At 42.3% G+C, this 15537-nt stretch overlaps 1 protein-coding gene across 11 annotated transcripts in view; it reads right to left on the reverse strand.

The window, feature by feature from the left end:
• CTNND2 (catenin delta 2) overlaps positions 1-11732 on the reverse strand; it is a 689312-nt gene extending 677580 nt beyond the window's left edge. For 8 of the 11 annotated variants that reach the window (XM_074899530.1, XM_074899527.1, XM_074899525.1 and 5 more), the window contains exon 1: positions 8303-8387. In XM_074899530.1, coding sequence (XP_074755631.1) covers positions 8303-8378 — 76 coding nt within the window. In that variant the 5' untranslated portion in view covers positions 8379-8387. Of the gene's footprint in view, positions 1-8302; positions 8388-10351; positions 10412-10517; positions 10813-11614 lie in introns of those variants that run through there. The other 3 variants (XM_074899519.1, XM_074899518.1, XM_074899522.1) reach the window with 3 other exon arrangements.
• Between the last annotated feature and the right edge of the window lie 3805 nt (positions 11733-15537).

Genomic DNA, 15537 nt, shown 5'->3' on the forward strand with positions numbered 1-15537 from the left:
AACTCCACTGAAGTAGTAGAGGATTTATCGCAGTGATGTTGCCTCCTTTAGCAGATCCAAAATCAAACATACGTCTCAACTCACACCATTCCAACAGGCAGAGGTTTTTGATGAATTATACTGGCAATCTGATGTGCTGTAACTACCACTTACTGCTGAGACTGATTTTCCTTCTGAATGGGATCAGCCACTGAAAGCCCATACCACACTTGTATGCAGACATTTCGACCTTTATGTATGTTCCCCCACCTCGATACAAACCCTGATAGATAGTGTAAGAGACAGACATACATTTAATTTAGTTGTACCATAACTAAGTATTGTAGTCATCTTGTTTCCCCATAAGAAAACAAATACTTTTTCTTAAAAAAAAACAACTTAATCTAACCTGAATTTCATGTGGCTACCACACTTCCTAGCAATAAGAAGGGAAAATTAGAGAGTTCTCTCTCATTTTTATTTTACAACTTTTATTCAAATAACAATCCCACATACTAATATATGTGCATTCAACAAACATACAGAAAAACGGCTATTTCTAAATGTGTTCTCAGCATCCAAAGCTGGCCCTTCTATCCTGAGATGAACAGAAAAAGTTGAACTGAAGCCCAATAGCTTGTTCCAGACCTGAAGACTAAATCACATCGTTAAAATGTCAAAGAAACTCATTAAACCTACTTTCAGTGTGAACACCAATATAATTTCTTTGTACGATGACAGCATCCTAATGGGTACAACACATTTGCAACACATGGTTTTGCGGGATAGGTAGGCAAGCATGAAGGAAGAGCGGAACCAAAAAGGGCACAAACCAGTTTCACCCTGAATGCGTGCAAGGAAAGAAACCTGGCACCTACTTCTCTAAAGACAGACAGTTCAAGAGACTATATATAGTAAGGATTCACCTGGATCCTTACAGTCCACTGTGTAAGACTAATGCATTTCAGAAAGTGGATCAACAGGTAGAACAGTTAGAGAAATATTTTTAACTATGTAACCTCAAGAGCAATCACTTTTTTCCTTCCCATAGGGACTGCTTCACTTCTCCACTTGTCCCATTTCTCCTGGACAACTCAGCTTTTTCATACCAACCACTCATTGTCTTTAGTTAAGCAAAAAGTTGGTTATATTGCATAACACTACAAATCAGACACTCCTAAGTAAAACCATGTGACAAAACCCCTTAATTTTAGATAACCTGCACATACTATATAGTTATTAAATCCAAAGTAGAAACAAAAGACCATATTTAAATAAAGATTTATTAGATTTATTATACTTAAATGTTATGCTGAGAGTATTAAGCCCTTCAAAAATCAGGATTCCTTGCTTCTTTATTACAGTCCTGGTATTTTACTGGAGGCATACAAAATATATTACGAACTAAGTGAGTTTAAAACCAAATTAATATAAAAACAGCAGAAGGGGGACAAATAATTGTTTCATTCCCAAGAAAACATATTTCCATAAACTTAGCTACTTGTTTTAGGTCTATACATCTTTCTAGAGAGCAACACCATTTACAGGCAAGCATACTGCAGTATTAGGTAAACAAACCCTATACTTCCAGAACTATACTTTTCTCCAGGTCAGGAAGAACATGTCTGTAAGGTAAGTCAGCTAAACAAACTAGCATTCTGATTTTTTCCTTCTCTTTCTCACCCCTCAATCATTCTTTCCCCCACCTGGAACTCATATATTGATGAGATCTGGAAAACAATCATTTAACCCAGTATGGCAAAACCTGTATGTTCTAAAGCATAAAAATTATAAACCACTACTGAGATTACTCATCCTGCCTGTTTTATGATAAAATTGTAATACCTTTAATTTTAAAAACAAACAAACAAACCCAAAACCAACAAACAAAACAAACAAAAAAACCCCAACACAACTGTGTCATGACAAATATGAGATTGTGGAATTACTGAAGAGTCAAGGAAAGAAGATTGAATAAAGAGAAAAAATATTTTTACTAAGGTACATCTTGTAAAGCACAGATGCCCTGTTCAATCAGTTGGATTGCTGTTACCAAATTCAGCAAGAGTACAATTGGGTTTTGCCTGGGGGAAAATACAAAATTACATTGCCTTTGAGGTTAATTTACAACTTATGTAACACACATGCAAGAGAGGAATTTTAACATTTGACACAGGTGCAACTAATTCCATATCTGCTTATAGCATACCAGTAGAATACATGTATGCATGCATTTCTTAAACATGCTCAAACTGTATGTTACTTATTGTATCTGTGCAAGATGTCCTGTTAGAATTGACACGCTTTTGTAAATAAAACATTAAACGTATTTCTAAAAGTATTTGCTAGAAATCATCAGACTGGCTCAACTACCTATGTTAAAAGATTGAATTAGAGACTTTGCTATTCATTGACAATACAGCAATTGTGCCTTCCAGCCTGTCTCGCTATCCCCACCTTCCTCCCTGAGCCATTTTTCGGTTTACTATCGACAGTATCTTAGATTTCTTTCTCTGCTTTGAACACAGTAAAAAAAACAACCACAAAAGCAATTTATATTGCAGGGTCTTTGGCTCCTTGACAAACATCATTGCTCCAAGTCTTTTCTGTCAATAGATCACCAGCAATTTGTCATTTGGGGACCTGAAATATTGTCATCACCACTGATCAAAAGCCAAGTAGCTCCTTGCTGGATATTTTTAGAGGGGAGGCCATGCTGAGACTCAGACAGAGCGATCCATCAGCAATGTCAGCCTGAGGACTCCAGTGGAAAGACCAACACTGTAGAGGAAACCCCTGCTCTTCCTCGCTGGCTAGTTCTGGTTTGAGTGAATATATAGAGGGATTCCATTTGACTTTGCCCAGCAGGCTTTCCAAAGAAATGACACAAGCATGGTCAGACAGAGATGCCAGATCTTCTCAAAAATCCAAAATATCCCCAAGTCCTAAAAGTAGGTCGAGTTTATGTGGTGCTTAGCTGGCATTAAGTGCCTAGTATAGCATATTCCTTAGATGCTAACGTTGCACTTGCTCAAAAAAAAAAAAAACAAAACCCAACTTATTTTGGAAATCAAACTGGATTGTTTTAATCTACCTGCGCAAAGTTTTAACCATTCTAAACTAAACTGAAGGCATAAAACATGAGCAGTCTAGAATTTTTTTTAACCACTCAAACCCAGGTGTCTCCTCTGCTCAGTTTAAGTCCTTTTATACTAGCACACATGAAATAGAAGAAATATTTATTACTCACTCCCAAAAATTGGTATCTTCAAACGAACTACAGGAAAAAAAAAAAAAAAAAAAAAGACGGCAAGACCTATACATGCACTGTACCTCCTAGACTCAGAAAAGTAAGAATTACAAAGCTGATTAATCTTGGCTACTTCTAATTAAAAAATATTTACAGAGAGGGAACATTTAAGACAACTGATCTAAACTCAACCTCAAAAAGTTATAGAAGAGACGTAAAGGTTAGGTTTTACACCATACCTTTGCACACAAAGTAACTGCTGCACAGACCTGTGCCACATAAGATGACACAGAATATAAGGAAATGTTTGTTCCTTTCTGAAATGAGGAGTATTATCCATCCTTTGAGTGCTCATTATAACCGTCAGCATTGAGAATTAAGTGCACAGGATCCCAGTGGAAACACTCAGAGGCTAACGAACTTCCCCGATTTGACCAGAAATGCATGCTTTGGAATTTGTTTTTATTGAAAAAAAAACCATGTAATGATACATACTAAAAAGACATACCTGCCTGAGAGTATTAAACAACTGTTTAACAGAATAGGCTTTTCAGATATACTATGGCTTCTGTTCGGTGCTCCCATTTATATGAAAAAGATTTCTTGGTATCATGACTGTTTCTAATGCCAGTCCTTAAAACTTGTGATTCTAAATTTACCCTTTGATTAGACATGTGTGTTTCTAATTAAGCTCTACCTGTCCATCCTTCTTTTAAGAGATTAAAGTCAGAGTCCCCCAAGACCTTTGAGGCTTTGTGCAATATTTGTACTTGGTAGACGGTAGAAGTCAGAAGCAGAAAATAAGTGCAATAAGCTGCCAAGCTTGTCAGGAACCTTTTCAACCAAAAATATGTACTTGTGAACCTGTAAAATCTTTAAGGGACTGTCACACTTATAAGGAAAAAAGAGGAAATGGTGTTGCATATCTCATATACATTAAAGTATAGGATGCTGAAAATAAAAGCATGTGTAGTAGTTAATGCTTAATGAGGTTTGTGCAAGATTACAAATGCTTTTTTCCCCCAGAGTGAACCAAACTTTACCTTCTGAGAGGCATTTTGGAATTAACTTGGTCATCCCTAAGCAGGACTTCCAACATTGTTACTCAAAATACTTCTGTTGGGTATTAATGATATGAAATTGGTTCAATGACAGAAGAAAACAGAAATCAACTGTCTTCTGTTGTTTTAATTGCAATGACAATTTTGAGAATGCATTAGGCCTTCTATATTATTGACATTTCTAAAGAAGAGATGTACTATCACACTTCCAATTTTTCCCCTGTACTGCCAGATGACATACACTGCAGTGAAAATCCACATATAAAGTCACACTATTCTTGTAACTCAAGCTTCAAAACCATTTGCAGTAAGAATAGCAAGAATTATGTGATTCACCAACTACTGTCAACCTCCTTCATTAATGCACAAACTTTTTTTAAAATACCCAAAGCTTTTTTGTTCTATTCACCACATTTCTAAGCACACTAGGTCAGACAAGGTTAGGCACTGAACTGAAGGTTCAGGTTACTATCCTGTGGGGATCAAGGATACAGGTACTTCAGAAGTATTCAGAAAGTGTCAAATATGACTAATCACTTTGTTAAAATTTGTTAAAATGCTCATAGACTGACCTAGATTTTGATTTGTACGAATTCACTAGATTATCCACTCTGTTTTTAGCATCTACACCATTTAGGAACCCACCTCCCACTTTCTGTGAAACTTCAGCTTCTAGATCACACAGAATCTCACTTTCAGAGGTATCATGCCATTCAGAAATGAGATGATGCCATTAGACGTGATCAAAAGCTCTCCTGAAATTGAGTTGTTGTAAGAAATATAAGTGAGAAAGAGATGGTGTTAAGAATGCCTTCAGGTATCTGCTTATTTAAACAACTCAAGTTCTCTAAAAATTCTCACATACAAGAAAACAAGGTTTGCCCAGGAGATTTTCCATGTCTAACCTTGAGCCATTTCCATTGCTGAAAACCTTTAAGCTGTTGTTTTTTTAAGACAACCATTCTCTGACCAAGCCTTCTGCCTTCTTACTCTGGTTTTCACTGAATATGAACCTCCATATCCAATGTCATGCCATTTTTCATGCCAATAAAGGAGTGTGAAAAGGCCTTCCCATATGCTAAACAGGTAAGGCAACCATCAACCTCTTGGCAAGAACGCTTATTTTTAAACAAGCAAATTTGTCTGGGACAACAACAATCTGATTTCAAAGAAATCTGATTATTACCCAGCCAAATACAAGGTTAGAAGAAAATGCCAGAATGCCAGGAGTTGATTCATATAAACATGTATGTCATCCTCAGAGAAGTTAGACTCCTTACTCAGATAAATTTAAAGTTATGTAAATATTTTTTAAATAAAAAACACCTCCTGTAGATCGGCTACAATACCAGAAATACACATACTCATGAGTTTCAGTATTTTGGTGGAAAACTATAAACAAAAAATTGTAGGACTCACATGTTCTGTTTCCAACATCCAGTGCATATTTTCTTGCTTTTTGGATAGCCAGCTCCAAAAATTGTAAAAGTACTCTCCTGGGAAGCAGGAACCAAAATACAATACATTCCTTGAAATTCATTGCCTGAAGCCTTGAGTTACCTCTGAGACTCTTGACAGTCACCCTTCCAAAGTGCTTACTGGTTCTGATGGAAGGCATATACCTTTACAGGATGCAGATTACAAATTTTAGTAATCCTAGGGGCACTAAAAGCAATTTTATACCACCACACTGAAATTTGTTTCTCGTTATCTCACCAAACATCTTACTAATTTAAAAGAAATTAATCTGACATAAATATATGACTTAAATCTTATCCAGTGGGATTAAAACAATGAAGAACCCCATCAGAATCCTGATTTACACTACCTCCCTAAATTCATTTGGCTCCCTTCAAAAATCCAGCCTTAAAGGGATATTTTGGTGTTACTGAATTGACAATGATTGACTGTGCTAGAACAGAACATACCTATGTCTGAAAAAAAGAGTATGTTTATGTTACACTAACCAGGCAAACAAGTTTAACTGTCAGTTTCCAAACATAATTTTCTTGACCAAAAAGAAATTGGCTGTACTGTGAAGACTTTTGAAGATGAAGAAATCAATTGCAAACTTGGCAAGGAAAAAAAAAAAGGGGGGGCGGGGGGGGGAGTAGAAGAAACAGCAGGGGGAAATGCAAAATCTTCCCTTAGAAGAGAACCTTTTATGAAAAGCCCCTTTGGCTCTCAAAAAATCTCTTGATTTTGGATGTTACTACTCAAAGTGAACTCTGCATATTTGTGGCTTCTTGAATGAAAACAAGTTGAAAATAATGGTTTGTTATACAGTAGAACTATTATGGCTAATGTAATAAATCATAATAAAAATGTAACATCATTATATTTTATATAAGAATTTAGAAAAACTTACCAACTTTTGGTAGGTCTGAGAAGTACAAAGTATCATTAGAAGCCTGTTTTTCTTCCAGAAACCTCAATAAAATAGGCAGTGGCCAAAAGGACAAGATAATATGGACTCTTCCATGCTTTATGTATCTTGCTTATTACTATAATTGAATTTTATAAAGTAGAACAGGCAGATTAAGAGCCAGTAAGATGCACTAAAAATTATCATGCCAAGAGCAATTTAAACAAATATTAAATACTTGCACTCATAGATAACGAGATGTCTCTCTGTTTCTTAAGTCTAACACTAAACTAGCAACTAATAAAAAAAAAATCTATTAACATGGCTATCAGTTTACATATAAACAGGTACCATTATTTCCTTTCAATTTTATTGAACTTAAATTTCGTCCAGCATGCTGCCAGAGAATCTGGTCAGGCAATCTGCTTTTACAACCCATTCATGACACCAAGTTAGCACATCCCAAGAGGACAGCAGAAATTGTTTCAGTGTGTCATGCTGCATCCTGACTTCTTTCCAACTGAGCCTAAAGACAGAAGAGCCACTAGCCAAAGGGTCGTGTGGTTCTGCAGTACATGAGCAGAGGATTCCACACCTGTCCTGCATGAAGACTTCCTATTGACAGAAGAGAAATAACTTTTCCCATCATGCCCCAATCAAAGAAAAAGTCAGAAAAATAATGGTTTTGCAGGTGTAATGACTTTTGTCAGTAAAAAAAAAAAATCAATCTCTTATTTAAAAGCAAATACGCTTTAGTTCTATTTGAGAGTCATTCTGTCATTAAAAAAAAAAAAAAGCACCGCATTTAAAAATGCTGCCTCCATTAAGGTTTATGATTTATTTGCATGTTATTAATAATTAGACTACTACATTTAATGTTGTACAGTTAAATAAGCATCCAAAACTCATCCCGTAAAAAGACCTTACTAAAACCTTCAAAGGAAAGAAACAATCAATTTAATTTTTGTCAAACCTCAGCTGTAACTTGAAGTATCAAACTCTTCACGACTTACAAGCGCAATCAATAAGCATCAAAACCAGCTCTTCATTTAAGTAAAGAGTACTGCAATAAAGTATTTTCCTTATCTTGCTGATACTCCTGAAAACAGTTGCTTCTAGGAATTGTTGAAATGTATGTTTGAAATCCTAACAAAGATATGCTGGGATTTCCACAAGTGATAGGCTCTAATAATCATATCATACTGAACCATGAAATAGAAAATGTATCTGAAATTTAGTGCAAAATTTAACACTCATGAGTTCTGCTGATTCTGTTATCTGCTCCATTTACATGCCAATCTACAGTCCTACCTAAAAATGCATTTCTTAAAACCCTTAAAATAAGCTGCTCCGGCACTTCCTTTGTAGCATAAGTTGATTTTACACGTGTCTTGAGAAACAAATACTTAACACCAAACCACAGCCATTAAATTGATACCATCCATCAGCAAAGGTAAATTATGCAAATCAGAATTATGCAAACACCTTTTTTTTTTAGTTGCTACTATTTCTATTTTGTGCAGCTGTCTGTCAGAGTTCATTATGTGAGGAGAAATTATTTTAGTAGCATTATTCAAAACCACAGCAAAAGTCACAGACTTGTGTTACTGATGAGCTATTTATTGTTTTTAAAGTCCGTTAAGGTACCTGATAAACAGAAGTCAAGCACCGTAGCCGGAGTTCCCTCCCAAAAGCATCTTTCCTGCAATCCACAAAAAGTCATGCAACCGACATTCAGAAATAAATACTTTGCTTCCAACCAGCAGCTTTGAGGGGTATTTCCTTTGCTACGTATACACAGCACAGTCCGCTACTCTTTTTTTTCCAAGCCTCTCTTATATAACAGACTGCAAAAACCATCTCTGAACAACGTGATCAAGATGCGATCTCCTGTTTTGGTACTACAACATTCAACGTAATTACGTTCAACACAGTCCCAAGCCATTAATCAACTTCTTACTAATGAGGATGATCTATCACAAGTTCTCTGCAGTTTTGCAGGATGCAGACTGATAGTCAGTCAAGACTCCCAAAGGGTCAAGTCATTCACAGACTGAAAAGAGAGAGCTTCACCAGCTTGGCTCAGAATTAGTCTTAGAAGGGTATTTGATCATCATAGAATGTCCGGTTTTGCTTACATATCAGTCTTCCTAGGCGGTTTGGGTTTAGGGTTGGGGCTCCTCCCCAGACAACCTGCGTAAAGGTAAATAGGCTCACAAAAGCCCTAAAGCCATCTCAGTCTCACAGGCTGGCAAACAGGATATGCAGCAGCTTTCTCTGGAGACCTGCACCTAACTCCCTCACACCGTCTCATTTATACACTGACCAACTAACTAGGCTGTCTGAAAAATAGCAACCCGGTCTATACGAGTTAGATAATCAGTTCATTTTTTTCGGAGAGGATAAACACATCCTTAAATACAGATATTTAATACAAGGTATTTTTCCCTCTCTTGGTTTTGCAAAAAACCCACAACAGACTTACATAAACTCTGTATAATACTGGGTAGTCCTCTCGCTATCCTGAGGTACGTAAGTCTTGACGTACCCTATGGAGATACTTGCTAAGAACCACAGCTCAGGCCGATTCACTGTTTTCACTTTACATACCCGCTCCCTATACTGACTGTGAAAATAAACATGCAATGTGAAGTTTTTACTTTAGCTTGTTATTGCCAGTGGAAAGGCATACATCTTTTAAGGGGCTCGAATATCAGTTACTACAGCCAGTAAAGTTAACAGCTAGGTGTTTAAGGAAGGGGGCCTATTAATTTCTAAGTATTTTCTGCAAGTTTTGGCTATTTTCCGGTAACGCATGGGGTTAATCATGACACCTGAATGCGAACAAAGCACACCCTAACACTTAAAAGTATGAGAAAAAAAATGTCTCTGCACAAGATGCTGTATTCCTGTCTTTCATGTATTCATGCCTCCAAACCCTCCAGGGGAAATTTAACATGGTTTCTAAAATGATCCCTCTTCGGTTTTGTTTTTTTTAAAATTTTCCTCCACGATCCCCGGGCAGATGAATTACATGTACTGCCTGTGCTGTTGCACCTCCTCTGTGGTGACTTGATTCAGCTGAAGCTACGCTTTGACCGATCGATGCAAGCACATTACACACCAGAATAAGAGTAAGAGAAGGGTAAAGGAAAGAAAAGCATCTTTCCTTTCAGCCATTAAATATAGATCAACGAAACACCACAGCGCACATCGCGGCTCCCCTCCCCACCCCCCTCCGCCCGCTCCTCGAGCGCAGGATTTCGCAGACGGTGGCTTCAAAGGAAGAACATCCCCCCCTCCCGCACACACACCCCGACACACACAGAGACACCGTATACACACAGAGACACGCACCCCCCATACACCCCCGCCACCACCACATACACACACGCAGACACGGCGGCAGCCGCCGCTCGGAGCCGCCCCAGGGCCCGGGGCCATCGCGCCGGCACCTCCCGCGCTGCCCCCGCCCGCGGGTCCCCGGGCCCCTTCCTCCTCCTCCTCCTCCTCCTCCTCCCCGGCCCATGACTTCACTGCCGTAACGAGTACATTAGTGCAGGGCGTCGGGAGACACAGTGCCGCGGCTGCCCTACATAAGCAGCGACCAACGTAGAAAGAAAGGGAGGATAGAGATGGGGGGGGGGGGGGGAGGCGCGGGAGGGGGAAACAAGGGGAAAAAACGCACTTTGTTACCTCTCCGCTGAAGGCACAAACACAGCTCCTAGCAGCCCAACCCAGCCCGGCTGAAACGCCGAGGGGAGCAGTGCAGGAGCCCGCACCGAGAAGAGAGATCACGCAAGCGGGAAGGGTGTGGGGAGGGGGGGGAACCTGGCACCATTACGGTGCCTGTCGTACTCACCGATCGGCGCCGATTCAGCCTGCTTTCTCCCAAACATACACCAAAACCCAACAGCAAATCCTCAGTCCGCTAGGCAAGGATGAATGGGGGGGTTGGGGGGGGGGCGACCGACGGCCCCGGGCTTCACCGCAAGGTCCTGACCTTGCCCAGCTGCAGCATCTTCGGCTTGCCCCCCCCCGGGCGCGCCTCTGCGCCCCTGCGTCCGTGCGACCGCGCCGGGCCGGGTCCGAGGGGCTGCGCCGCAGGGCAGCTGCCCGCTGGCTGCCGGGGCGAGGCGGGCTCGGCATCCACCGCCCCGCCGCTCGGGCGGGGAGCGGGGCCGCGGCTGCGGCTGGGGCAGGCGGCGCGGCGGCGCCGTAGCGCTGCGCGCCGGGCGGGCGAGCGGGCGGACGCACCGGCCGCGGGATGTGGCCGAAGGAGGCACAGCCGCCGCCGCAGCATCTGCCGCCGCCGCGCTCCCTCCCCGCCGCCCTGCCTCCCTCCCTCCCCGCCTGCCTCCGCCCCTCCCTCCCCCCGTCCCCTCCCCAGCAGGAGCGCGCCCGCCGCGGCCCCGCAGCCGGCGCTGGGGAGGAGGGGGGCGGGCGGCCCCGCTCCCGCTGAGCCGCCGCCGCCTGCACCGGGCGGGGCCGCGCCGGGTCCCCCGGCCTCGCCGCAGAGGGGCGCGTCCCCGTGTCCCCCCAGCACCCCGCGGCTGGAGGCGGGCGGGGGGGGCGCCGGTTTCCCGGTTAGAGGGAGGCAGAGCGGCGGGCCGAGGGCGCAGGTGTGATGGCGCGCCCCGGGGCAGGGTGGGGGGCGTCGGTGGGGAGCGGCCCCTCGGCAGCTACAGCGGCTCTCGCCGCCTGGGCTGGGGGGACTGAAACTTGAGGTCTGCCAGCCCAAACGGTGAAAGCACGAGGGCAGCGAGGGCTTCGTCCCCTGCTCGTTTCTCCCTCCGTTCACTCTTGCCCATCCTTGGGAGCCCTCTGTGGAAAATCTACCATGTTTTCAGAAGTCTTCTTGCGAGCAAAGAGGGTGAGGAACATGGAAGTCGTGTTTACTCCTGTGCACGCTTAACCCTTTACTGAGAAACTTGTGTAAAATGCAATGACAGCACTCACCCGAAAGTTGCCATTCCATTGGTCCTTTTAACTTGCTGCGCGGAGTTTTGGTATCTGAGGAAAAACAGCAATTTTTTTGTTGCTGTTGTTGCCTGGGGTAATTACTGCTAATTCACGCTCGCAGTGATCTGAGGATCAGCGTAGGGATGAGGAAAGCCAGTCACTCGGCCGAGACGTGAGGGCAAGGCCTACAGCCGGTCACTTGCCCGCCTGGACCCGCGGGCCCGAGGCCGGCCCCGCCGGGAGGAGGAGGAGGAGGAGGTGGAGGGCCACGGCTCCCCGCTGCCCGCGGGAAACGGCGCGGCTCAGCGCCGGCCTGGGGGCTGCCATCCTCTCGGGGGGGTCCCACCTCGGCCGCTTCGCTACCAAACCGCCGCCTAGTCGGCCGGACCCATCCCAGCCGGCGCTTTATGAACCGCCGCGGGTTTGGGAGAGGTACCTGCAGGCGGGTCGAGCCGACGGGAGCGCGGGAGGACGGCGGGCGGACCGCGGCCGCGATGCAGAGCGACTCGCTGCTGCCACCTTTCGCTCGGCGTTTCCGCGGCTTTCCCAAACCCTCCCGGGAGCCGGACCCTCACCGCGCGGAGGGCTGGCCGGGGGGTGGGGGGTTACCTCCCTTTCCTTTCACGGCCAGGCCGGAGACCAGTTCGTCCCTTCATTGCGTCACTCGTGCTGCGCCCAGCGCCAGAAAGGCTTGTTTTCCGCCTGTGGTCTCTTCTTGGTTTGTTTTATTTCCCTGTATAATTTACCTTCATTTTACTTTTGCCGGTTAGCTGGGAAAACATTAAATGCAGAATTTTTTGCATGCTGCCTTGAGGCCAACTCATTTATCAGCTCTCTCTAGCCTCACAATAAGCGTGCTCGTTTTCATCTATTCATGGATGCGCCATAGGAATGGAAGAAAAAATTAGTAGAGGAGCCCACTTAAGCAATTCAGAAAGACATAGCGGTAAATAGTTAAACAAATCTGTAGTAATTAAGAGTTCGTCCATGTGAATCTTCTCAACTAATAAAAGAAGAAAAGTTGGTTCCTCTGTCTTTGTCCAAACTTGTAATATCAGTGATCAGGCCCACCCTGGCTGGCTGAGCTGCAGAAAGCAGCAGCTGGAGGTATCAAAACTGCCTGCATAGTAGCCTAGCCCGCTGTTTGATGATTAGGGCCCTTCCCCGGGAAGCAGGCTGGTCTTCCAGTCTGAAACTCCTAATGAGACATGTAACTCAGCTCTCATATTTCTTGACAAATGTTCTAACTTCCAAAGTATTGCAGAGTAAACAGAGACCCACCAGCAGCTACCCTCTCTGGGGGAGAGAGAGCAAAAAGAAGAAAGCCCACCAAACTGCATTGGAAGACGAACATAATGTCTGTTAAGTGCAAGACACTGGGTTTGTGATTACCAGACTAAGATAGGCATCTAATTCCAGACTGAAAGCGGTGTATTACCCAGTAGATACACCTCAAGGTGTACTTAATAATAAAATTACTGGGTGTCGTAGCATCCGAGATCCACCATAGCGTCATGTGATCCACCTTCTGCGGCCCAACCTCTTCTCCTCGTCAGAGCTCAAAGATCTTTCTGTCGATAAAGGGAAAGAAGACAGAAGGACTAGAAACAGGCTGTGGCCTCTCCTTCCTCTGACACACAGTCATGTATTATAATAGGGGCATTTCATGGCCCTGGGGATTGTACGCATCTGGCCTAATTGTATGACAAGCAGAGTGTGCTAGTGAAGGATGCATTGAAGACACCCGATTCTCACCACATTCTAAAGGTTACCCAGGTAACCTTTATAGATTTTATATATATATATTTCTATATATATATATTTATGTATTTTATATATACCAGTCATAGAATACCAGGTTGGAATGGACATCAAGGATCATCTGGTCCAAATTTTCTTAGCAAAAGCACTTTTCTTAGCTTCTTAGCAAAGCAAAAAGTCTAAATGAGATGACCCAGCACCCTGTCTGCCTGAATCTTAATAGTGTTCACTGTATAAGTACTAGTCTGGAAGCTGTTGGCCTGGAAGTTAAATATAGTAGTAATAAAGGTGTATAGCAATGAGGACCCTCTGTAGGGAAAGTGAGAGTTGGAGGCAGAAGGATTTTTGAGAAATCTGGAAAGTGTCTGGAGACACTTTTCTCTCACAAGATTTCCTCCATTCTCATCACTATCTTGTGTGACAGGATATTCATATTCAGACATGGCAGGATTCACAGAGCAGCTTCTTCTCCAACCGCTTATCTCCTCTGATTCTCCCTTCATCACCTTTCCAACGTTCCCTGACATCAAGGGAAGGTCAGAGAAGGGGTCAGGTCTGAGCCCTGCTTATGGATATGGAGGAGTGGAACAAGGGAACTAAACCGGATCTCTAGAAATGGGGGTTTTTTGCTCCTATTTTTGCTGTCACAGAGGAAGGGTAAGGGAGAGCAGTGAGGAATAAGAAGGTAAAAAAGATAGGGACCAAAATCTGGAAGGACTTGCCCCTCTATAGTGGCTACTGTCTGCCTACTTCTTGCTCAGTGACTAAGCCTGTTGTTCTGACAAGCCAAAAGCATAGAGAGGTGGAGGCTGTTCACTTTTTCGGTCAGCCTCAGCTGTCTCAGATACAGGCTGTTGGTTACCTTAAGCTTACTTGGTCTGTCCCTGGGAGTGGTGTATCGTCTACCCTAATCCTCAGTTAACGTCCTTGAAGGTTTGTTTGGGGTTTTTTTCTTAAGATAGAAAAAGAAAAGGAAAATATTACAATATCAAGGCAAATATTTTCAAGCTCAGGAGCTGTAAAAAAATCTTAGCCATTTGTATTTGGCTGTAAGATTTACAAAGGTTCTTGAAGCCTTAAATTTCTCTTTGGTCAAAATAATGACAAGTAAAAATTTTAGAAAATAAAAGATGTAGTCACATGAATAGAGTTAAATCCAGCAATAGACAGATAATTTGTCTTCTAAACAACTGTATTATAAAGAACAATAACAACAACACGTTGTTTAAGCTTGGGCTCTAGAGTTACATGTTACTATAGCTAGGTGCCAGTGATTCATTTCCTGTCCTGTTAACTAGAAATATAACTTTCTCTTTGTGGTAAGTTTCATCTGCAGGTAAAGGATGAAGCTAGCTGTGTAAAACATGGGGAAAAGTCCATTGGTCAACAGTTAGACAAGGCATCTAAAATATGGGATACCTAGACACAAGTGATAGTTGTGTCTGTGTGTTCTGTCTCAACATAAACCATATTTAATCTTGTTTTACTCCTCCTTCAGACAGAGCTTTGAGGTTTGTTTTCTGAATTTTTGGACAGAAGAGAAAGCATTTCTTGGCTGTTTTGAATTGTTTACTTTTAGATCATGTTTAAAATTAAATGTATACTTCATACAAAGATTACCAAGATCCTCTGTCATGATCAGGGTTCAGGACCCTGCTTTGTCAAACTGAAGGCAGTGGGAACTGTCCATACTAAAAATGCAACTGAAGTAAAACTAGGCCTATGACACAGATTACTGTTTCAGGTTGTCTTTAGCAAGTCTGGAATAAAATCAGGAAAACATGGGGTTTGCCCTTTTTAATAAACTGAAAAATTAGCTAAGCATAATTAGTTTTTCAAATTTAGAGCAGTACTTTAAAGAAGTTATTGCAATTACCGTTATATCACTTTCTAAGAATTATTTAAAGGTGGAATTATTAAAAGAAGTTTACAACCTCTATTGAACTATATTTCAGATGAGAAAGCATGTTTCTTGAGACACACACTATGGTGTCTTAATGAAACCAACGTGGGAATTAATTTAAATAACTGATTCAAATTTCTTCTCTCTTACTTGACCATCATATTATCTTTAATAAGTCAAGTCAACATTTAATTTTGATAATATTATTTGTATTTTCCTTTTTTCCTAAATTATTACACAATATTATATACAACAT

The sequence above is a fragment of the Athene noctua genome, chromosome 2 (assembly GCF_965140245.1).
Source record: "Athene noctua chromosome 2, bAthNoc1.hap1.1, whole genome shotgun sequence".
Lineage (NCBI taxonomy): Eukaryota > Metazoa > Chordata > Aves > Strigiformes > Strigidae > Athene > Athene noctua.